Raw genomic sequence first — 24,364 nt, 5'->3', positions numbered from 1 at the left:
CATCTTCTTTGTGGGATGACAGTAGCAAATACTGTTTAAGGTGAGGGGAGGAAATGAAATAGATAAGTTCCCCCCCACTCCCAAATTGAGGGTTATGGGTGTGAGGTTGGAAAGGGTAAGATTGTTGTGGAGTCAGCTTACTGTGCTGTAATGATCTATACTAGAGGCTATCCTTCTCATTAAATTTCATTAATATTTTCAATGATCAGATGAGGTAGTGTGCAGCAAAAAGTATAAAATTCATTTATTGCTGTGTGCCAATTCCATATTAACAGTTATCTTAACTGAAATCTTACTCTGGGTTCCATATCTTCTTCATCATCTTCATCTGGGTTAAATGCTTCTGCACAAACTGTCAGGGAATGAAACAAAATACAAATCAATAATGGAAAAGCTCACAAGCAAAAACTAATTGTTATTATCTTCATTCAACAACTTTTCAATTTAACTGTAGTAATAAAAGGAAACAGTACAAAGTTGATTCCATTTATCTGACCAGTCCCTCCTATTAATATTCATTATCTTTCGTTCAGTTACCAAGCGCTTTTGTTTATTGATTTACCATTGAAGCCACTATTAGTGCGACAGACGAATAAATTTCATCACAGATTTTAAAAAAAGGAAAGCTCATTGTGTCCAAAAAAAAATACAAATCCTAACGCTCAAGGATGGAAATGAACATTTCTAAAGTGAGTTACTGGTGATTAATCTCAAAAGAAAGAGAATTCAAATTAAACAGTGATTGTGGGATGAAAGAATCATCTTTTAAGATGCCCAGAATAAAATTAGTTTGCAAGCAGTGGTTCTCAATCCATACACAAATGATCTTTCAGAACACTCCCTAAAATTCCCTGGAAACAGCTAAGTTGGAATACCAGAAAGGAGGATGACAACAGTCAGCAAAAAAATGCCCAAGTTCCAAGCACATCTATCCATGAAAATAATGTGAAAGATGCCCTGCAGCAAACCACTGGTAACAAACATTTAATCTAAGTAATAACCCTTCACTGCCACCTTGTCTCTTCCTAGCAAGCTAATTCTGCATCCAATTGACCAGATCGCTTTGGAATCCATGCAACCTGACCTCCCAGACAGGCTGACCGAGCAGGACCTTGTTAAAGGCTTTGCTGAAATCCATGCAGACATGTCCCACCCTGATCTCATTAATCTTTTGGTTACCTTATATTCAAGGATGCACTTGATCATGTCCTGGGATTTATCTACCTAGAGGCATTTTTAAGAACGACAGCACCTCTTCTGTAATCCAGGCTCTCTTCAAGACATCATCAATGACTTGCCAGAGTTCCCTAGCTGACATTATCTAACATTAGCCATTCACCTACATTTCCCCATACTCCCAACCTATCCAAGTTCCCTGCAGTTTTGGGGAATCTCCCTTACAGTTCACTCTGCCACATAGCTTCACGTCATCTGTAAACTGAGAGGTATTACCGTAACATGCAATTCCATTCTTTAGATCATTAACACATTATAGTTAAAGAATTGTTTGGTTTCTCAACCAGTAACCAAGGAAGGATGCCTTTTCAAACAATCAAAACATTTCTGAGGGCAGGACTTGCATTGGAATTGCCACAAAATTCTGCTGAAGACTAACACCTCACTGATAATGCTGGAGCAGGCTTCTTCTGGGAAATTTTACATTGTAAGTAATTATACACCTAAGCCAGGAAATCCAACATAAAAATTATCAATTAATTTGGAATATGTCAATAAAGTCCATTTTAATTTAGGTGAAAAAGTTTACAGTTGTATAACATTTAAAGTATCCATTAGACCAGAAATACAAACTGAAATCCTGTAATAGCATGTGAAGAATTTAAAAACAAATAATTTTATGAACCTGGTAATTTTTTTAAAAGTTTGCCTTAGTAATAAAAACAGATAAAACAAGGAAAAAAAAGCTAATTTTGGGAAACATGAAGGCTTTCATTTTTAAGCCATTTCATTTTTGTTATGTTATATTCCTCAAATCATTACTTGTGAGCTAAAAACCCAAGAATCATTGCCTTTCAAAACTAAGTAACAAGGGAGGAGTCACGTGATGGAGTAGTGGCCGGTCGGGAAAATCAGTCCTCTCTAGGAAAACAGGAAAAAAGTTAGGAAAAAGCAAAGCATAACAAAAATTAAATAGAAAAAATAGATGATAAAGATACAAAGAGAAGGAAGATGGCTCCCAAGGAGAAAGTAAAAGCAACTGGAAAAAAAGTAGAAAAGTCACCAGAGAAGATAGAAGGAGGTCTTACCTGCACAAAGGAACAGGACACTGTAGTGGCGAGGAGCGCCCAACCCTCAAGGTCAATACCTGCTCTGCAGAGTCGCGACCCACCAGCTGTTTCACTACAAAAATGGCTCTCAGAGCAAAACAAAAGTGTGCAACTGTGCAATCAAAGAAGAAAGAGGACGCCGGCGGGAGGGGGGCACAGCAAAGGAGTGGGTTGTCACAGAGTGAACAGCTGAGGGACGCCCGACACCAGGGTGCTCAGCTGAAGGACGAGGAAGCCAGCAGGAGGGAGCGATGAAACGGACGAGGGAGAAAGACGAAAGGATGACCGACAAGAAGATCAACGTAAGGAAGCACAACAGACGAGCAGCCCAGGAGGGGAGGACCAGCAACAAGAGGCCCAGCAATAAGAGGCCCGACAAAGAGATACAAGCAGCTCATCAGGAAAACCAGAAGAGTCACAGACACAAAGAAGAGAAGACAACACAAACACAGATACAGACACAGAAGAAGAGGAAGAAGAAGAAAACCAAGATCTTCACAGAGAAATAGAAGGTAAAACTGATGGACAAAGAGAAATAAAAGATAAAACTGATGAACAGAATACAGATAAAGTATTTTTTGAAGAACAAATGAGGTCACTAAAAGAATGGTTGTCATTAGAGTTTAATGCAATTAAAAGGAAAATAAAAAGAACAGAAGATAAAATACAAAGGTTAGAACATGACAGAAATAGGGAAAAGAGTAGAGAGTGTGGAAGAGCGGGAAACGGCTATAAATGGAAGTAAACGACTTAAGAGGAAAATTGGAAGAAAGTGATAAAAAAAATTAAAGAGACACAAGAGTTGTTATCTCAGAAAATTGATATGTTGGAAAATTATAGTAGGCGAAACAACAAAAATAGTGGGCCTGAAGGAGGGTGAAGAAGGCACAGACATGAAGGAATTCATAAAAGAATGGATCCCAAAGGTCCTGAGAACAACAGAAATGCAGAAAGAAATGGAAATAGAAAGGGCACACAGAGCATTAGGTCCGAAATCACAGGCACATCAAAAACCAAGATCCAGCTTAGTAAAATTTTTGAGATACACGGCAAGAAAAAATATATTGGAATGGGCAAGGAATAAAATTAGAGAAGATAATAAACCATTGGAATACAAGGGTCAAAAAATATTTTTTTACCCAGACATAAGTTTTGAATTCTTAAAGAGGAGGAAGGAGTTTAATACAACTAAATCAATTTTATGGAAAAAAAGTTACAAATTCATATTAAAACATCCAGCCGTATTTAAAATATTTACACACGGGATGCAAAACAGACTGTTCTTAGATCCAGAGAAAGCGCAAGAATTCGCAGAACATTTGCAGGAAAGGAGAAGAGATGAAGAGATGTAACAAGAATGAAGAACAGCGATAAAGTATAAATAAAGATGTAAAAGCAATGTATATGTAAAGAACTAAAGAGGGAAAAGAGAAGGGAACGAAGGGAGTAAGGGGGGGGAAGAGAGAGAGCTTTGTTATATGTGTTTAAAAAAGTGTTTCTGGAGAGGGCTGGGTAGAGGGAGAATAACCATCACTGCAAAATCAGTTGACGCTGCGAACAAGATCACAATCCAAATGAAAAGGGGAGTTGTGGTTGCCTGGCAAGGGATATGGGGCAACTCAGAGAGGGGGGGGATCTTCTGGGGTTAAGGTATTAGTGGATGTGGGAGCTGCGGGGGTACTTTATGTCTTAAATGTGTTGTCGTACATTAAGTATAATAAGAGAAAACTAAGAGATGAAAATGGGAAAAAAGGGGGATGGAGGTGGCAAAGAGGTGGAAAAGAGGTGTATGCAAGATATAAGATGGCCATGTTGAATTATATGACTATAAACATTAATGGAATACATAACCAAATTAAAAGGAAGAGGCAACTAAATTTATTGAAGAAGGAAAAAATAGATGTAGCATTTGTGCAGGAAATGCATCTAACTGAAGCGGAACATAACAAATTAAAGAGAGACTGGGTAGGTGTAATGGAGGATTTAAACCATGCTTTTGCTTATGCAAGGCTGAGAATCAGTAACCTACTTTGAGAATAATGTGAGAATCAGCAGACATAAGCTAAATTCCACCATGGGGCCCAAAGATGCAGTTATCTAACAAAAAGACATCTGGTACCAAGAAAGTTTAATCTTCCTGCTTGTTAGCCGGTTGTTGTTTGAGATTGATGGGATTGTTGGTCACAGACTGTCAGGCGAGACCTCGAAGCTAAGTAAACCATTGTATTCAAAGTGATAAGCTAGAATAGGTAATATAAGCCATGGTCCCGCTGCTGAAGTTTGAGACTCTCTGATGGGCGGCAACGTCTCTCAGCAAGAAGAACTTCTAGAGTCCAACCAACATCCTGGTCAGGGGAGGTGGAGAAGCTGCTACCGGCGCCCCGACAACCTACTACAAGTGTGCGGTTGTTGCCTCGCTTTGGCAGTTGGGACCAGTCCAGGTGTTGATAAGTATCATTGGGAAGGACTTGCATATTGTAGTTTGAAATCAGCTTAAGATTTTGTAATAAAGATTTGTATAAACTGAAGTGCACTCCACGTGTGTCTCTGTTTTCTTTCGGTAGCTCAAACACTGTGACAAATCTAAAACGAACAAAGTGAGAGGTACAAATTTACCCAGGACAATTGGCGCTGTGAGCAGGGTTGGCCTTAAGATGTTTCGCGGAAAGAAAGAGGTGAGCCCTGAGCAGTTCTTGATTCCGGGATGGATTTCCAAAGATGATGGGTTTGGCATGTTGGCCAATACTTTGTCTTTGTTGGGACCACCCATTAGTTGGGATGAGAGTTTAGATCCATCAAGTGCGCCTCTGGGAGAGCGGGTTGCCACTCTCCTTCGAGAAAGTAAATTTCCTGATAAAAAAGGGATGCTGACGGACTGTTTTTGGCTGCTGGCCACAGCCTTATGCCGCGCCGTTCACCGTGAAGCAGAATTAGTTCAGCGAGAAGTAGAATCCCAGCACAAGAGAGAGCAACTAGAGGAGGAGATAGAAGCCTTGCGACAACGCTGATCCATGATGAGCGAGAATGTTCACACCAGTCAGGACCGAGCCAAAGAATGGGAGGATAAGCATGTCCAAACGATCTGCCGTAATATTAAACTCCGGCAGCAACTCTCTGCAGATAAGGAAAAGCAAGGGGTAGAACCGGATCCACATCGTATTCATGCCATAAGGAATGGCGACGATCCTGATGTAATTGGTGATTGGGGAATATCTGGAATGATGACAATGGAAATAATGCAGATACTCCTTGGCATGTGCCTGACGTACTCCCCTCTCCACCCGCTGTTCACGCCCACCCCGTAAGGCAGCAGACTTCCCAAACAGATGGAGACGGAAAGGGGTATGATGTAATTGAAAAGATTGAAGGGATAGATGCCCTGGCCTCCCAAGTGGACCCAGGGGAATGTACCCGAACCCCTGCTTATGCTCTATGGTCCCCCCCTACAGGATGGCCTCGGCCTCCTCCCGACCACTGGGTGGAGGGCCCTGTGGGCCAAAGTGGGAACGGGGGTTGGGAACAGTCAATGATACGTGACTTCTCTGTAAAAGAGCTGGCCGCCATTGGAGATCGATTTAGGCAAAAGATGGGAGAAACTCTGGCGGCCTGGCTCCTGCATGTTTGGGATCAAGGAAGGGGTAATGTATATTTAACCCCTGAGGAATTGTTGGGATTAGAAACATTGACTACTGATATCCGGGTCACTGCTGAGCTACGCGGTAGAATGAGAGGGGTGGATTACTTACTTGCCACTCTAGGGGATGCCCTGTTATGAGTATATCCGTCACCAGTAGATTGGGATTTACATTTGCGAAACAATTGGGGCACCCCAGAGGAGGGTATAGCAGTAATTCGTCAACAGGCCCTGGCCTCTGCCGTATGCAGGGCGTTTGAGGCAGTGAGTACATGAGGGGAGCCCTGACGAAGAGATGTTCACTGGCGGAAAGCATACAGGTTCGTTCCGCCCAACCCACTGTACGGGGACTGGTTCTGTCCGTAACTAGTCCACTAATTGGGCACCCTGTGTCTGAGGCAGTGCACACCTTATCTGGGTTTCGAGAATTAGAGTTGGGAGGTAAAATCCACTCACGTACAGCCCAGGTTAAATCAGACAAGCAGGATGAAAAGAGAGGGGCTGCTGTTAATAACGGACCGACAAGAAAGGACCTTTATCTAACCTTGTTAAAGTTAGGCGTATCTAAAAGTGATATTGATGGGAAACCTACTGCGGTCCTTTATGCCCTTTATAAGAGGAAGGCAGGGGAACATCATCCCCAGCTCATGAATCCTCCTGGCTCAGCTGTGCCTTCTGCTCCCACTGCTGCTCCTATCGAACCAGCTTCTCTTGCTCCAGTTACCCGTAATGAGATACAATTGTTAAAAAGGCTTATGGATAATAGTATCATGTGGTACTGGAATCCCCCGAACCCTACTAAGGCATGAGGGTGCGGGCAGGATTCTTGTGTCTACTCCATCGAGATACGGTGGATGCACGGGGACCCGCGGCCCTACATACCATTAACAATCCATTGGGGTGGGGGTAATGACCGCCAATATTTGGCCTTGGTTGATACTCGAATTCCTGGTGATTCCCTCCCCTCCCCCCCACCCACTGTCTAGCCTGCCTGATGCAATTTGATAAAGTTAATTGATACTGAATAATTAATTACAAGAAGCAAAGTTTTCTTGGCAATGGGCAATTGTGGCATCTCCTGTCCATGTGCTGCGGGCACAAACTCCCCAGGGTACAATGAGCAGGACTCCATAAACCATCTCTGCCAATGAGTTGAGATCCTCCTTGGGTGCCGTTCTTATTCCCAGGAGGATCCAGGGCAGCTTGTCCGCCTCATCAGTTCCCTGGAGGCGGGCCATCATGTACCTATGGAATCGCACCACTAGGCCATTCAACTGCGGGTAGTAGGCCATCATGTGGTGGAGCTGCATTCCCAGCAGTTGCAACAAAATGTCCCAGAGGGTGGAGGTAAACTGTGGGCCTCTGTCAGAGGTGACGGGTGTGGGTAGGCCAAACCAAGATACCCAGGCAGAAATAAAAGCTCTGGCGCATGAATCAATCAATGAGTCCACCTTAGGAACCACCACCAGCCACCTAGTGAATCTGTCGATGACCGTTAACAAGTACTTAGACCCTTGTGACACTGGAAGTGGGCCAACAATGTCAACATGCAAGTGGACGAATCTGCGCTGCAGTGGCTAGAAAGGCTAAAGTGGTGCCTTCACACTTTTGCAGATTGACAATTGTGCATGCCTTTGCCCTGTCATGACCTGCTTTTTGAATCCATGCCATACAAACTTGTTGGCTATCAGGTGGACCGTCGCTCGAATTGAAGGAAGGGCTGTCTCTGAATGGCATCGAAAGTACAATGTCTCCACATAGCAGGGACGATAGAATGAGGCTAACTTGTGGAAACATTGCACAGGAGAGTGGTACATTGTGGTCCAAAGGCTACATCCTTGAGTTGCAGGCTCATGACAGCAGTTCTATAAGCCGGTAGTTCATCGTCCTGGTGTTGAGCTTTGGTGAGCACCATGTAGTCTACACCCAGAGAGAGGCCACATACTGCTTAAATGAAGGAGCAAAACAGGGCATCAGCCACCACATTACTCTTACCGGAGATATGTTTAATCCTAGTTGAAAACTCAGATAGGTGAGATAGGTGACGTTGCTGGCAGGCTGACCAGGGATCTGACGTCTTTGCAAAGGCAAATGTTAGCAGTTTGTGGTCAGTACGAACCGTGAAGTACATGCCTTCTAAAAAAATAGTGGATGTTCTGACCGCTAGGTACAGTGCGAGCAGATCCCTATCAAATGTGCTGTATTTCATTTCCGGAGGGCAGAGGTGCATAATTTTTAAAAACCGCTAGAGGCTCCCATCCATTGGTGTACTGTTCCAAGAACCAGCCTACTACCGCGTCAGACCCGTCTATTGTCAAGGTGGTTGGTGCATCCATTTGTGGATGGACTGGCAATGGTTGCCTTTGCTAGGGTGTCTTTGGTCTGCTGGAATGCTACCATCGTCTCCTTTGTCCACTCAAGTTCTTTGGCATCGCTGGACATGAGGTTGAAGAGGGGTTTCATATTATGAGCTGCAGAGGGTAGAAAGCGATGATAGAAATTGACCATCCCCACAAATTCCTGGAGTCCTTTGATCATATCGGGCCTCTTGAATTTCATGATGGCTTCCACCTGGCTAGGCAGTGGGACAACACCCCGGCTACTGCTCTGATGTCCTAAGAACTCAATAGAGGACTGTTCGAATTTGCACTTGGCAGGGTTTACAGTTAGTCTGAACTCTTACAGGCGGCGGCAGAGTAAACGCTGATGCTCTTTGTGGGAGTGGCTAGCGACTAGTATGTCATCCAAGTAAATTAAAAATAAGTCTATGCTACGCCCCACTGCGTAGATCAGTCACTGGAATGTTTGTGCAGTATTTTTGAGCCCAAAAGGCATTCTCAAAAATTCGAAGAGGCCAAATGGTGTTATGATCATGGACTTGGGAACATCCTCTGGGTTTACAGGTATTTGGTGGTACCCACGCACCGTCAGTTTTAGAAAATATCCTGGCTCCGTGAATATTAGCTGTATATGGGGTACAGGATAGTGGTCTGCAGTGGTAGTGTCACTGAGACTCCTGTAATCCCCACAAGGTCTCCAGCCTCCCGTGGCTTTGGGCACCATATGTAGCGGGAAAGCCCATGGACTATCAGACCTGCGTACGATTAAAAGTTCCTCCATTTTGTAGAACTCTTGTTTTGCAAACCTCAACTTGTCAGGCAGCAGGTGTCGGGGTCAGGCGTGTAAAGGAGGCCCTTAAGTGAGGATGTGGTGAGTGATGATATATTTGGGTGTGGCAGTGGAGAACTGGGGAGAGACAATGTACAAAAACTCCACAAGGTTTGCGAATTTGTTATTCGAGTACTCCACAGTGTCTAGGTGCGGGATGGGTTGGTTGGCTTTTCTAAGGCGGAAAGTCTTGAACGTTGTGGTGCTCACCAACCAGCGCCATTTTAAGTCCACCATCAGTGAGTGGGCTCTGAGAAAGTTGGCACCCAGCAATAGCTGGGACACAGCAGCAAGAATGAACATATCAGCGCCAAATTTCAGTGGTATAATCTGTGTGCTGTATGTATGAATTGTTTTTCACCGCAGTGAGCGCCGGACCCACACTCCTTGTACGGGTGTCAAAGCCCGAAGGAGAAAGGAAACTAACCTTTGCACCTGTGTGGACTAGAAATTTGTGCTGGGAGAGTTCATCTCAGATGTAGAGTAGGCTGTTAAGGTGGCCAGCTGCCTTAGCTATTGTCGTGGAGTCATGCTTGTCTGGGGGAATGTGGGCCCTCGTCACCAGTACTCAAGGACCCTGGGCCTTTGGGTGTGATGCAGCACTAATTTCTGTGGGCCTTGCACCTGGCTATTTCACGCACTACAGAGTGTCTGCACGGGCGGCCACTGTTTGAGGGTTATTAAAGTCCTCGTCAGCCAACATGAGGTAAATGTCTTCTGGCACATGTTCTAAAAACAACTGCTCGAAGAGCAAGGCCAATGACTGTCTGTCAGTGCCAACATGTCATTCATTAACTCCGAAGGGGAGTGGTCCCCCAGGCCATCGATATGGAAGAGCCGTGCAGTTCTCTCATGTCATGAGACAATAAAACCACAGAAGGAGAGTTTTTAGGGCTTTGTACTTGCTGAGAGCTGATGGATCCCGAAGGAAATCCGCTACTTGACCAGCTATGTCCTGGTTGAGGGCGTGATACTTACTGGCATCCACTGTTATCTTGCGAATGTGGAACTGCACCTCAACCTGCCTGAACCAAACTTAAGGTTGTGTGGTCCAAAAGACAGGTGGTTTGAGCAAAACCACTGTGTTGTCCATGTTCGGTCCAAAATTCGTTTGAGCCCATCGGGGTCACCAATGTAGCAACTGTGTCGCAGTGTGAAATGAAGAATGAGAAAATGATCAAATGTAGTCAAGTTGAAGTTCAGTAAAAGTCGTTCAATCAGGCACCTGTAGCTTTTTAAAATCCCGCGCATTCCAAATGACATCATCGCATTGTAACGTTATGACATCGCTCAGAACCTCCCGAGCCTGTTCGATTAAGCTTCCAGTGAGCCACTACACGTATTAAATATACTGAAGTTCTAAAAGGCAATGTCACCCCAAAAAAATTAAAAAAACATGACAGTACTTGATAACTCACTCCAAACGTCAATGAGGAATAGAAATATTGTAATTTTCCCAATTATTAAATTATGGTGAATTAGTTATTCTGTTATAAACTCATGGGCATCTAACAAACTCCTGCGTTATGGGGATGGGGAGGGTGCGGTTTTGAAAACTGTTTGTATTGCATTTTCCATAACGTAAAACCATGGCATCTGCACAAATGCCCAGAAACCTGATTCAAAAAAGTGTTCATTTATTTACATAATTTCATACAAATTCAATTTTTATGCCATATCTCAAATGTTTGAGTTGTGATTTGAGAATTCTGTGAGCACAAATTGCCATTACCCAAATAGCTGTAACCTGGGGGTCACACTTATTTGTTTGTAGAACTTAGATAGTGTGAAAGGATCCAATTTAAAAGCAAGTATTCTTTTAAAAATCTGTTGTTAAAGACAGCGTACAGGAGAGCAAGCCCGAACTAATTTCACATTTAATGGCCTGTATTAATATTCAACTGTTCCCGTTCAATTTCATGCCAGTCAAATTCTTTCATCTCTGACCCAGAAAATACTTTTTAGTATTTGCAGCAGCGTTCACACATGATCATCACAGTTTATTAGACCAGTTAAATCTATTCACTTTAAATATTTCCATTAATGACACCAGGTGTGTTGTGGCAAATTGCTCAGTTAGAGTGATAGTGATAAAACTTCTTTCACACACTTTGCAATTAAATATGTATAAAGATAGTCTGAGGCAGGCCCTGCACAGGCATCTGTTACCTCCACTTCAAACAGTGAGAATGTAAACATTAAATATTCTGACACTAGCATGAAATGTGACCTGTACCAATAAAAGGTCAATAATTAAGATTTTGGAACAATCCAGGAAATTGTATTTTGAAAAAAAATACAGTACAATTTCAATTATCTGAAATCAGATTATTCGAAATCCTCAGTTATCCAAAAGTTTTTTTCAACTCAGAAGTTATGTCTGTTCAGCTCTGAAAAGTTTTTCAGATCATTGAGATTTCCAGAAAAATCAGAAATCCTCATTCCAATAAATTTTGAAACCAAAATGACGTCATATCACCTCCGAAAAATGTTGAATAAATGAGGATATCCGAAATAATCAGAAATCCTCAGTTATCTGAATTTTTTATTTCAGAGCCGAACTGATGTCATGAGTTGAAAAAATTTTTGGAAAAACCTCCGAGTAGAACTTCAAACTGGATTTATCTGATTTTGTTCAGGTTGTTTTTTGGTGAAAATTAAACATTATTTCATGCTTTAAAAAGCTTTCCCTTGTTCATTATTTTTTAACACTGTTACAAGTGGTTTCTGTTGTTACTGGGCGGTTTTTTTAAAAAAAAAAGACCAATTATCCGAAAATATGGTTTGTCCGAAATAGGCCTGGTCCTGACCATTTTGGATCATCGGAGTTGTACTATAGTTTAGCATATCACAGTGAGTGAAACACGAAAGTCTCCATATGCTGTAACTGAAGTAAAAACACACCAAAATGCTGGAGGAATGCAGCCAGAACTCAGCGCCTATTTTTTTAATCCAAGGAGGTGACCGGAAGTGATGAGTTCAGAAATGGTATGTGACATAGTGGTTTGATGAGGTTTTTTTTTAAAATACAGAGAGGTGCTTGGGAGGGAGGTCTTATCGGATACTGAAAAGATTGGCTAAGTTCCTCCAGCATTTTGATGTGCTTTTAGGCTATCACATTGCTGGTCAAATAGCAAAATGACAGAGATCTTCAGATCAGATCAATTCATGATCTGTTCAGTTTAATGGTATAACAACATTAGTGTTGTGCTTACCCATGCAAAGTTTCATTTACAAATCATCTAATTTCATACTAAAATGCAAATCTGAGTTAACAGTATCCACAACAAAGAAACATCTACTCTTACATCTTTTGTATCATGTTTAATCTTCATAATATACCTGCTACCTATACATTTCAAAATATTATGTCAGATCAATGTAATTTCAATGGAAATTTTATTCTGTCTTCTGGGGCGGGGGGGGAGGTGGGGGGGGGGAATTTATTTATTTTTCTGATCATTGTCAGTTTGCAGAATCTAGCAATTGTTGCAAGCCGAGAATCACTTTGCCACCAACCTTGAGACTATGCAAGCAAATGGAAAGACAACATGGATTAATCAATTCTGCTTCAAAATTGCTCACCATTTATCGAATAATATCTGAAAATACCAGAAATTTCCTGGAGCAAACATAGCAGCACAGAATTTGACAGATTCCCAGAAGATTAAATATCATTTTAATAAAAGCTCAGATAAGCATTTCAGCATTTGGCAGATAACGCAGGCAGAGGTAATATTTCCCTAATAATGACAAAAGATGTTGTTGATAATGAAGTTCAGCTCAAGAATGAACAGAGGACTTTGATGCACACATCACAGTGAAATTTGACCAATTAGAGGGAAAAAAATCACGGTTAACTCCACAAAATGAAAAAAGAATAGAAGTTCTACCAATGTCTTTTTTAATATCAGACTTTATTCATCCATGTTGATGACAGAGACAATGTCGGAATCTTAAGCAAAGAATTGCTGGTGGAATTCAGCAGGTGAAAAGGCAATATGGTCAGTCAACATTTTTGGTCTGGAAAATTTGTCAAAACTAGTGGTAAGGAGATGATATTAGGTACATAAAGGGGGGGAAAAGAAGTGGAAGAGCCCAGTGGTGATAGGAGGGGTGAGATGAAGAGACAGGTAAACAGATAAACTACAAGGAAGAAAAAGTGGGGGGTGGTGGGAATGAAAGGTGGGGGGGGGGAGTGCATAAATAGGTAAAGAATAGATGGAAGCAATGGAATCAGATGGGTGTGCGGTTTACATAAAATTAGAAAAATCAATGGGGTGAACCATGAAGGTCTGCAGTCACTATAATTCTAGTAAAAAGACAGAAATGCTGGAGGAACTCAGTCAGTCCATAGAGGTGATGGTATCCAACTAAAGTTTAGGCCTGAGCCATTCTTCAAGGTACGAGTGAGTAAAAAGCAGGCAGGTGCCTGATAGGGGAGAAGGAATGAAAGGGCAAGGGGAGGAGCACAGACCAACAAACAAAAGGTTATAACCCCAGTATCTGGCACCGATGAGGATTGGTAGATGCTGGCCCAGTGAATTTTCCAGTTGCTTGAGATTGTGTGTTGCGTGATGTGATGCGTGATTGGCCAACTGCCAGGGAGTGCCAATTTTAAAGGTACTAAATTTTTTACCCATTTATTTTCCATGATTTTTTTTGCCAGTTGCTTCAAGCTGCCAGTTGTTTGAATTCCAGATCACAGGGATTTTACTATCATTAGACGTGGACAGGATGACAGGAGAGGAAAGGTGAGAATTGATTGGGAAAAGAGAGAAAGGGAAAAGGAGGGAGGGCGAGAGAGACAGAGAGCGAAATGGAATACAATTTGGGGGTAGTGTCAGTCTGGTAGTGCAGGGACCATGGATTGACATGTCAGCATGGGATGGGGAATTGAAATGAATTGTCACAAGGAAATCAAGCTACTGTTGCACCAACACCTCCTCCCTCACCACCATTCGAAACCCCAAACAGTCTTTCCCAGAGAAGCAACATTTCATTTGTGAATCTTCAAGGGCCATCTGTTGTATCCCATGCTCCTGCTGTGGTCTCCTCTGTATCAGAGAGACTGAACGCAGACTAGGAGATCACTTTGTTGAGTGCCTACTGAGCAGGACCTACTGAGTTCCTCTAGCTTTTCTGTTTTTTACCCCAAGAAAAATCCTGTTCATGTTATTAGGTTTAAGGCTGTTAAGAAGGAATATGATGTATTATTCCTTAAGTTTATTTTTGCCCTCACCCGTACAATGGATGAGGCTGAGCACAGACCTAACACTGTTAGAATATAATACTTGGAAGCAGTTACAATGGTTGGTGACAGGAAACTAAAATTTTGATCCTAAAGAGGTCATCCAATCTGCATTTTGTCTCACCAATTGGAGGAGCCCATTACTTCGAATGCAGTACACAGGTTTGATGATGTACATGTTAAACCTCTGCCTCATCTAGGTCTGCTTGTGGCCTTGGATGGAGATGAAGGAGGAAAGATTTGCACTTTCTAAGGTTCCATCTCTTCTTTACATATTTCTGTATCTTTTTTCCATTTCTAAATTTTCTTTCATTCTTCACCCCCCACCCCCCCCAGTTTTGTAGTGGTCTCTCCCTCTGCCTGTCTCTCCACTTCTCACAGCCATGTCCTATCTTGGTCCCTCCCCCAAATTATTCCTCCCTTTATATATGTCATATCACATATTTCCATTTCATCTTGATAAAGAATATAGACCCAAAATATTAACTGATTATTTCTACCATGGATACAATCTGACCTGCTGAGTTCCTCCAACAAATTTTGTTTGGCCAGCACAGCAGAGCTGCAAAACTATCAAAGTAATCAACTTGATTGTGTTGTTGCTGTGACATTGCCAAAGTTTTCCAATAACACACAAATATCTCTGAAAGAGCATTTGGAAGACTTCATGACGTTATCAAATCTTAACATGGGTGCTTTCCCTAGTCCTCCAGTTAATATTTATCCTCGTTACATTTTCAAAAAACTTTATCCATCTATTTGTCTCACTGCTAACCCTGCGATCGCAACTAAACTTGTGGTTTACAAAGTCCCAAGGAAAAAGCGAAAACAAATGAAATGTCACTAACTCAAAATATGAACTTATTTTCTCTTGCCACAGGTGATGTAGGATGCTGAGAAATTATATTTAAAAGCTCCCAATGAGCTTCTTTCAAACCCCTATCTCAGTATAAGTGGTTTCTCCACACTGCTTTCTTGATCACATACTTTGTTGTTCAGTCAAGTGTTGAGTGACCCACACTTAAGTATAACCACAATCTGATCATTTTTCTATTCTGGTACAGTTAATTTTACAATTTGCCTTAATGGGATTTGAACTGCAATGGTAGAAGTCCAGAATCAAAGCTGCTTAGCTTGATTGGGAACTCTAATCAGAGTCACTGAAGAAGAATGTTTTCCTTATGAGGCATGCTTGATAAATTTTAAATGTATTGTATCAGGAAAACAGTTAAAAATTTGCGAATGTTTATCCTTTCAATTTTAAGTGATATTTTTGGTTACCTTTTATGGTGTTCAAAACTGATTGCTGGCAATACAATTGCTTTTAAAATACATTCTTGACCTAATGCATTCTCCACACTGCAGCTCCACTGTTAATCAAAGTGGAAACTTATCCACCTTGTCATAGTACAACTTGGTCAATTTACAGATGTTTATTTAGACAAAGCTAGCAATTCACTATGACCTAAAAATCCAATATATTTTAACTCTAAGCCAGAAAATTGTTATGCAGAAGTATTTGGGGATTTTTTTGATGTTAAAAAAACAACTATTTTACTCTCTTTTCTTTATATTTGAATGTTTTTGCATAGTTACATTTGAAATCCATTATGGATTTAATTGGCATTGAAAATTCTAACAGAGAACACTGTCTTCACCAGCAAGAAGACTTCTTTTTGGTTAACTTCCTGCCCAGACATTACAATTCAGTGAAGATACTCCCACTCATTAAACCTTAATTTTGAACATGTCTATCATATTTTCTCTCAACTTTATGTTCTAATGAAGAATCCCAAGAACATGGAACAGGAGAGCACAGTGCAGGCTGTTCAGCTCATGATGTTATGCTGACCTATGTAACCCTATTCCACCATCAATTTTACAGAAATGCCAGTTTCTCTCATCTCCAAGAACACATACTGTATATGACAATTTAGCTTAACAATTCACAAAAAAAAAACATTGAGGCAGTCTTCAGGAAATATTGGTTATAGTAAGGGAATGATTAAATAGCTGGATTACTAACTCCAATAGCTAACGTGATGATTAAGAGTTAAAAACAGAAATCTGCAGTGACTGTGTTTGTAATAAAAACATACAGTAAATGCTAGATGAATTTAGCCAGTCTTAAAGTGTCCAGGAGGCCTTCTTAACTATCCTATCAACCTGTGTGGTGACTTTGAGGGATGTACGGATTTGAACTCATTTCGAATGCAAACTATTGGAGAAGATAGGTTCTATGAGCATTTGGAGGTACAGTCCACTCAGGAATAGTCAGCATGGCTTTGTGAAGGGAAGATCATGCCTCATGAGCCTAATTTTGTTTTTTGAGGAGGTAACAAAAATATTGTTGAGAGTTGGGCGATAGATGTGGTCTAAATGAATTTTAGTAAGGCATTTGACAAGATCCCCCCCCGAGAGACTCATCCAGAAAGTTATGAGGCATGGGATCAGTGAAACCTTGGCTGTGTGTATAAAAAAATTAGCTTGCAGGAAGAAAGCAGAGAGTATTCTGCCTGGAGGTCAGTGACTAGTGGAGTGCTGCAAGGATCTGTTCTGGGACCCCTGCTCTTTGTGATTTTTTTAAATGACCTGGATAAAGAGGTGAAAGGATGGGTCAGTAAGTTTGTGGATGACACGAAGGTTGGAGGAGTTGTGGATGGAGCTGAAGGTTGTCGAAGGTTACAAGAGGATATAGACAGGATGCAGAGTTAGGCAGAAAAGTGGAAGATGGATTTCAATCCGATTAAGTGTGAGCTAATGCATTTTGGAAGGACAAACCAGAAGGCTGAGTACTGGGTTAATGGTCAGTTACTTAAGAGTGTGGATAAACAGAGAGACCTTAAGGTCACCGCATAGGTTGAAAGGATAGTTAAGAATGCCTATGGGGGAGGAGTCACGTGATGGAGTAGTGGCCGGACGGTGAACTCCAGCCCTCTCCAGAAAAGTCGGGAAAAACAAGAGAAAATACAAAGGCACAGAAATACAAGTTAAAGAAAAGTGAGTATAAAGGTGGAAAGAAGATGGAGACAAAAGGAGAAAAATCAAAATCAACGGAAAGAAGAGAGGAAGAGAAGACAACGGAGAAAAAAGGTGAAGGCCTTACCTGTCCGAAGAGGCCCGCTGTGGAGAGAGGGCCCCACTACCTCAGGTCGGTAGAAAAAGAACTACAACAATGGCTCACAGAGCCGAGTAAAAGTGCGCAACCGCGCATGCGCGACTCCTCGCGCATGCGCGATGCGCATGCAAAAAAACACACCGACGGGAGGGGGGACCAGCTGGGGAGTCGATCTCCACAGCCGGCAACGACAGCTGCAGAACACCTGCAGCAAGAAGAGACCACAGAAGACAATGGAAACAAGAAAGAAGAGGAGGAAAGGGCAGCAAAGAAACAACAGATGGTCAACCCAGAGGAAGAAGAAGAGGAAGAATACAGTGAAATAGATAAAGGGAAAGGCAAGGTAAAGGATATACTTGCTCTTGTTAGAGGATACATGGAGTCATTTAAAGAATGGCAAACACAGGAATTCAATGATTTAAGAAGAAGAATAAACAACACAGAAGAGAAAATAAATAAAATGGATATGACCTTAACAGAACTGGGGAAAAAAATGGACAAGATGGAAGAACGGGCAATAGCAGCAGAAATGGAGGTAGAAGACTTAAAAAAGAAATTGGAGGAATCTAATAAAAAAACTAAAGAGACACAAGAATTACTAGCCCAAAAAATAGATATAATGGAAAATTATAACAGAAGAAATAACATAAAGATAGTGGGCCTTAAGGAAGATGAAGAAGGCAAGAATATGAGGGAGTTTATAAAAGAATGGATCCCTAAGGCCCTAGGATGTCCAGAACTACAGCAAGAAATGGAAATAGAAAGGGCACATAGAGCATTGGCCCCTAAACCACAACCACAACAAAAACCAAGATCTATTGTAGTAAAATTCCTAAGATATACTACAAGAGAAAAGGTACTGGAGAAGACAATGGAAAAAGTAAGAGAGGGCAACAAACCACTGGAGTATAAAGGACAAAAAATCTTCATTTATCCAGATATAAGCTTTGAACTCCTAAAGAAGAGAAAAGAGTTCAATACAGCAAAAGCGATTTTATGGAAGAAAGGATATAAATTTACACTGAAGCATCCTGCGGTATTGAAAATATTTATTCCAGGACAACAAAACAGACTATTCTCGGATCCAGAAGAAGCACGAAAATTTGCAGAACAATTACAAAAATAGACTGAGGGATGAAGACGGGTAATGAGAGCAAAAATTATCACGATTGATATGTATGTGGGTAAAGACAAAAATAGACTGAGGGATGAAGAAGGGTAAGGAGGGTAAAAATGACCACGATTGATATGTATGCGGGTAAAGAGGTATAAGAGTGAATAGAGACAATGGGCATATGTGAAAGTATCTGTAATTAGAGGAAAACATAGAGAGTATAGACAAGAATTAATAAGAGAAGGTAATGGAATAGAGAGAATAAGGAGGGAATTAAAAGAGTGACCTTTGTGACATATAAAAAGCGAAATCTTTTCTGGGGGGGCTGGGTGGGGGAAAAGAGCGGTCACTGCAAAATCAGTTGACGCTTGCGAGTGGATTCGCAAATCCAAATGGAGAGGGGAGATGTGGTTGTCCGACAAGGGATAAAGGGCAACTCAGGAGGGGAAGGGGAGATTGGGGATAAAGAAGATAGAAATAGGAGAATAAGGAAAATGTTGGATGTTGTAGGAATGTTGTCTGGTAAAGAGTTGAAAATAAGAAAACAGAAATGGAAAAGGAGGAAAGGTAATGATGGAAAAACGGAAAGAGAAGATAAACAAAATATAAAATGGCTACGCTGAACTATATGACTCTAAATATTAATGGAATACATAACCAAATTAAAAGGAAGAAACTACTAAATTTACTGAAAAAGGAAAAAATAGATATAGCATTTGTCCAAGAAACACACTTAACTGAATTGGAGCACAAGAAATTAAAGAGAGATTGGGTAGGACATGTAACAGCAGCATCGTATAATTCAAAAGCAAGAGGAGTGGCTATATTAATTAGCAAAAATGTGCCATTTAAAATAGAAGAGGAAATAATAGATCCAGCAGGGAGATATGTTATGATAAAATGTCAGATATATTCAGAGCTTTGGAATCTACTTAATATATATTCACCTAACGAAGAAGATCAAAAGTTTATGCAAGATATCTTTTTGAAGGTAGCTAATACGCAAGGGAACATACTAATAGGAGGGGATTTCAATCTGAATTTGGATCCAAATATGGATAAAACGGGGAAAAAAATTAACAGGAAGAACAAAGTAACCAAATTTATAATTAAATCAATGCAAGAAATGAAACTTGTGGACATATGGAGGAAACAAAACCCAAAAGAAAAGGAATACTCATACTACTCGACTAGACATAAAACATACTCAAGGATAGACCTATTCCTGTTATCAGCCCACATTCAAGGGAGAGTTAGGAAAACGGAATATAAAGCTAGACTATTATCGGACCACTCACCCCTGTTATTGGCAATAGAGCTAGAGGACATCCCTCCAAGAATGTATAGATGGAGATTAAACCCCATGCTACTTAAAAGACAGGATTTTAGAGAATTTATTGAAAAACAATTAAAAATGTACTTTGAAGTAAATACGGAATCAGTGGAAGATAAGTTTATACTATGGGACGCAATGAAAGCATTCATTAGAGGGCAAATAATAAGTTATGCAACCAAGATGAAGAAGGACTATAACCAGGAAACAGAGCAGTTGGAAAGGGAAATAATAAACATAGAAAAAAAATTAGCAATAAAGGAAGATACAACCAAAAGAAGAGAATTGGTGGATAAAAAAATAAAATATGAAACATTACAAACATATAAGGTGGAGAAGAATATAAGGAAGACAAAACAGAAATATTATGAACTAGGTGAAAAAACACACAAAATCTTAGCATGGCAGCTTAAGACAGAGCAAACTAAGAAAATGGTATTGGCAACAAGGAAAAAAGACAAACAAATTACATATAATCCAAAAGAAATTAAGGAAAACTTCAGAGAATTCTATGAACAATTATACCGAACCGAAAACGAAGGGAAAGAAGGGAAAATAGATGAATTTTTGACTAAAATTGAACTACCAAAACTACAAATAGAGGAACAAAATAAATTAACAGAACCATTTGGAACAGTAGAAATACAAGAGATAATAAAAAATTTACCAAATAATAAGACACCAGGAGAGGATGGACTCCCAATAGAATTCTACAAAACATTTAAAGACCTAATAATACCGCCCCTCCTGGATGTAATCAACCAGATTGATGAGACACAAAACTTACCAGATTCATGTAAAACAGCAATAATTACAGTGATACTAAAACAAGGGAAAGATCCACTCTCACCAGCGTCATATAGACCAATATCTCTGCTAAACACAGATTATAAGATAATAGCTAAACTATTAGCGAACAGATTAGCAGAACAGGTACCGAAAATGGTAAATTTAGACCAAACTGGATTTATCAAAAAAAGACGCACAACAGACAATATTTGTAAATTTATTAACTTAATTCATGCAGTAGAAGGAAATAAAGCACCGGCAGTAGCAGTTGCTTTAGACGCAGAGAAGGCCTTCGACAGAGTAGAATGGAATTACTTGTTCAAAGTATTGCAAAAATTCAGTTTACCGGAGAAGTATATTAATTGGATTAAAGCATTATATAAGGGACCGTTAGCGAAAGTGACAGTAAATGGACATGTATCAAAGCAATTTAACTTAAGCAGGTCAACGCGGCAGGGATGCCCACTATCACCATTATTGTTTGCGCTAGCTATAGAACCACTAGCAGAATCGATAAGAAGAGATAATAATATAAAAGGAATAAAAATAAAAGACAGGGAATATAAAATCAGTCTGTTTGCGGATGATGTGATAGTGTACTTAACAGAACCAGAACTATCAATAAAAGAACTATATAAGAAATTGAAGGAATATGGAGAAGTGTCGGGATACAAGATAAACGTAAATAAAAGTGAAGCAATGCCTATGAATAACGCGGATTTCTCAAAATTTAAGGAGGAATCCCCATTCAGATGGCAAACGCAGGCAATAAGATACCTAGGTGTGCAAATAAACAAAAATCTAGGCCAATTATATAAACTCAATTACAATCCACTAATGAAAAAATTACAGGACGATTTAGAGCATTGGAAAGAGCTACCACTAACACTGATAGGAAGGATAAACTGTATTAAAATGAACATTTTTCCAAGGATACTATACTTATTTCAGGCATTGCCAATACAACTGACAGAAAAATTCTTCAAAGAGTTAAAGAAAATAATAAGGAGATTTTTATGGAGAGGGGGGAAACCGAGGATAGCACTAGATAAATTAACAGAATGGTATAAACAAGGAGGCTTACAATTGCCAAACTTCAAAAATTATTATAGAGCCGCACAATTAAGGTACCTATCAGATTTTTATCAAACAAGGGAAAAACCAGACTGGACGAGACTAGAATTAGATAAAATAGGGGAAAAGATACCTGAACACATATTATATAAATGGGACGAAAAATTGGTACAACATAGAACTTCTCCAGTATTACACCATCTCCTCAATATATGGAAGAAGATTCATGTAGAAAGAAATAAAATAAATTACCAAATACCAAAACTAATATTGACGCAAAATAAGCTACTCCCTTTTACAATAGACAACCTTGCCTTTAGAAAATGGGGAAAAAAAGGGATTAAAAGAATAGAAAATTGTTTTTCAGGAAGTAGATTCTTATCCTTTGAACAAATGAGAGATAAGTACAATATAACTGGAGATACAGCGCTGGCATATTACCAACTGAGATCCTACTTGAAAGATAAATTAGGAAACAACTTGAGTTTACCAGAGGGAAGTAACCTTGAATATGTGATTACAGATACAATGTTAATCAAAAGATTTATAAAAAATATGTATATAAAACTGCAAGAAAAGGAGAATGAGGAAACAAATGGTAAAACTAAACAAAAATGGGAACAAGATTTAAATATAAAGATAAAAAAGGAAACATGGGAGAAGTTATGCTCTGGAACGATGAGAAATACAATAAATACGAGGCTGCGTATGATACAATATAATTGGTTACACAGACTAAACATTACACCGCAAAAGTTAAATAAATGGGACCCAACAGTATCTGATAGATGTTTTCGATGTAAAAAAGAAAGGGGAACAACAATTCATGCAATCTGGACATGTGAGAGAGTAGAAAAATTTTGGGATGATCTCAATCAGATATTAAATAAAATAACAGAAAACAATATACTAAAGAATCCAGAGATCTTTCTCCTAAGTAACATAAAAAATAAAGAATTTGGAATTGACTTGGAAGATGCACAAAAAAGATTTGTCAAGATAGCCCTAGCCGTAGCAAAAAAATGTATTATGTCAACCTGGAAATTGGAAGATAATTTGAAAATACAACAATGGTATATAGAAATGAATAAATGTATTCCATTAGAAAAAATAACATATAGTTTAAGAAATAATATTGAAATATTCGAACAAATATGGGAGCCTTACATTAAATACAATAGCGAAAACCTACCGGGAACAAACATTACCTAAGTTGATGGAAGGAGAAGAAAAGAAAAGAATGGACTCAGTAGAATTTCTGGTGTATTTCTGTTGAATGACAACATTGTCTAACTGAATTAATGCAACCTAGATTGTATACCTAAAATGGATGAGAGGGGGGGGGGTGGGGGGGTGGCTTGGGAGGAGGGAGGGGGGAGGGAGAAAAAGTCACTGTAAATGTGTGGAAAAGAAAAAGTGTATATCATGGCTATTGTGATTTATGGTGTGAAAAATAATTTAAAAAAAAAAAAAAAAAAAGAATGCCTATGGGATGTTGGGCTTCATTAATATGGGGATAAAGTTCAGGAGTAAATATATCATGTTGCAACTCAACAAACCTCTGGTAAGATCAAACTTGGAAGTATTGTGTTCTGTTCTGGTCACCTCATTATAGGAAGGATGTGGCAGCTATGGAGAGGGTGCGGAGGAGATTTACCAGGATGTTGCCTGGATTGAAAAACAAGTCTTATGAGGCAAGATTAGCAGAGCTGGGAGCATAAAAGAATGAGAGAAGGCCTGATAGCAGACTATAAGATTAAGAGAAGCATAGATAGGATGGACAGCCAGCACCCATATCACAGACAAGGATCAGCAAACACCAGAGGACATATGTACAAAGTTAAGGGAGGGAAGTTTAGGGGAGACATCAGGGGTACTTTTTAAAAAAAATATACACAGAGAGTTGTAGGGATGGTGGTGGAGGCTGAAACATTAGGGGCACTTAGGAGGCTCTTAGACAGGCACATGGATGGAAGAAAAATAGAGGGTTACAGGGTAGGGAGGGTTTAGTACCCTTTTTTTAAGGAATATATAGGTCAGTGCCACATAGGGGGTGAAGGGCCTGTATTGTGCTGTAGTGTTCTATGCTCTATAGAGAAGTTCAGAACAGGAAATTAGTGTGGGACAAATGAATAGCTGAAGAGATGGTGCAAGGGGCAGGCTTTCACATCCTTAGATTATTGGAACCTTTTCTGGGGAAGGGTGACCTGTACAAATGTGACATGTTACACTTAAACTGGAGGGGAATCAATATCCTGGCAGAGAGGTTTGCTAATGCTGTTGGGGTAGGAGCAATGGTGGCATTCATTTCAAGAAGAATGGAATATAAGAGTAGGGATGTGATGTTGATGCTTAAAAAGGCACTGGTGAGACCTCACTTTGAGTATTTTGGGCTCCTCATTTCAGAAGGATTTGGTGACATTACAGAGGAAGTCTACAAGGATGATTCTTGGAATGAAAGCATTATCATATGAGGAATTTTTGATGGTCCTTGGCCAGTACTCGTTGAAAATCAGGAGAATGGGGGGGGGGGGGTGTGAGGGAGGTGGAAATCTCATTGAAACATTTTGAATGTTGAAAGGCATGAACAGCGTGGAT

The 24,364-nt window shown here is 40.1% G+C and overlaps 1 protein-coding gene across 1 annotated transcript in view; it reads right to left on the bottom strand.

The window, feature by feature from the left end:
- Positions 1 to 24,364, bottom strand: part of prkar2aa (protein kinase, cAMP-dependent, regulatory, type II, alpha A) — a 344,304-nt gene that overhangs the window by 125,018 nt on the left and 194,922 nt on the right. The window contains exon 9 of the mRNA XM_069937325.1: positions 297 to 352. Within this exon, the coding sequence (XP_069793426.1) occupies positions 297 to 352 (56 nt within the window). The remainder of the gene's footprint in view (positions 1 to 296; positions 353 to 24,364) is intronic.

Source organism: Narcine bancroftii, chromosome 5, assembly GCF_036971445.1.
Source record: "Narcine bancroftii isolate sNarBan1 chromosome 5, sNarBan1.hap1, whole genome shotgun sequence".
NCBI lineage: Eukaryota > Metazoa > Chordata > Chondrichthyes > Torpediniformes > Narcinidae > Narcine > Narcine bancroftii.
This window is presented reverse-complemented; position numbering and strand designations above follow the sequence as displayed.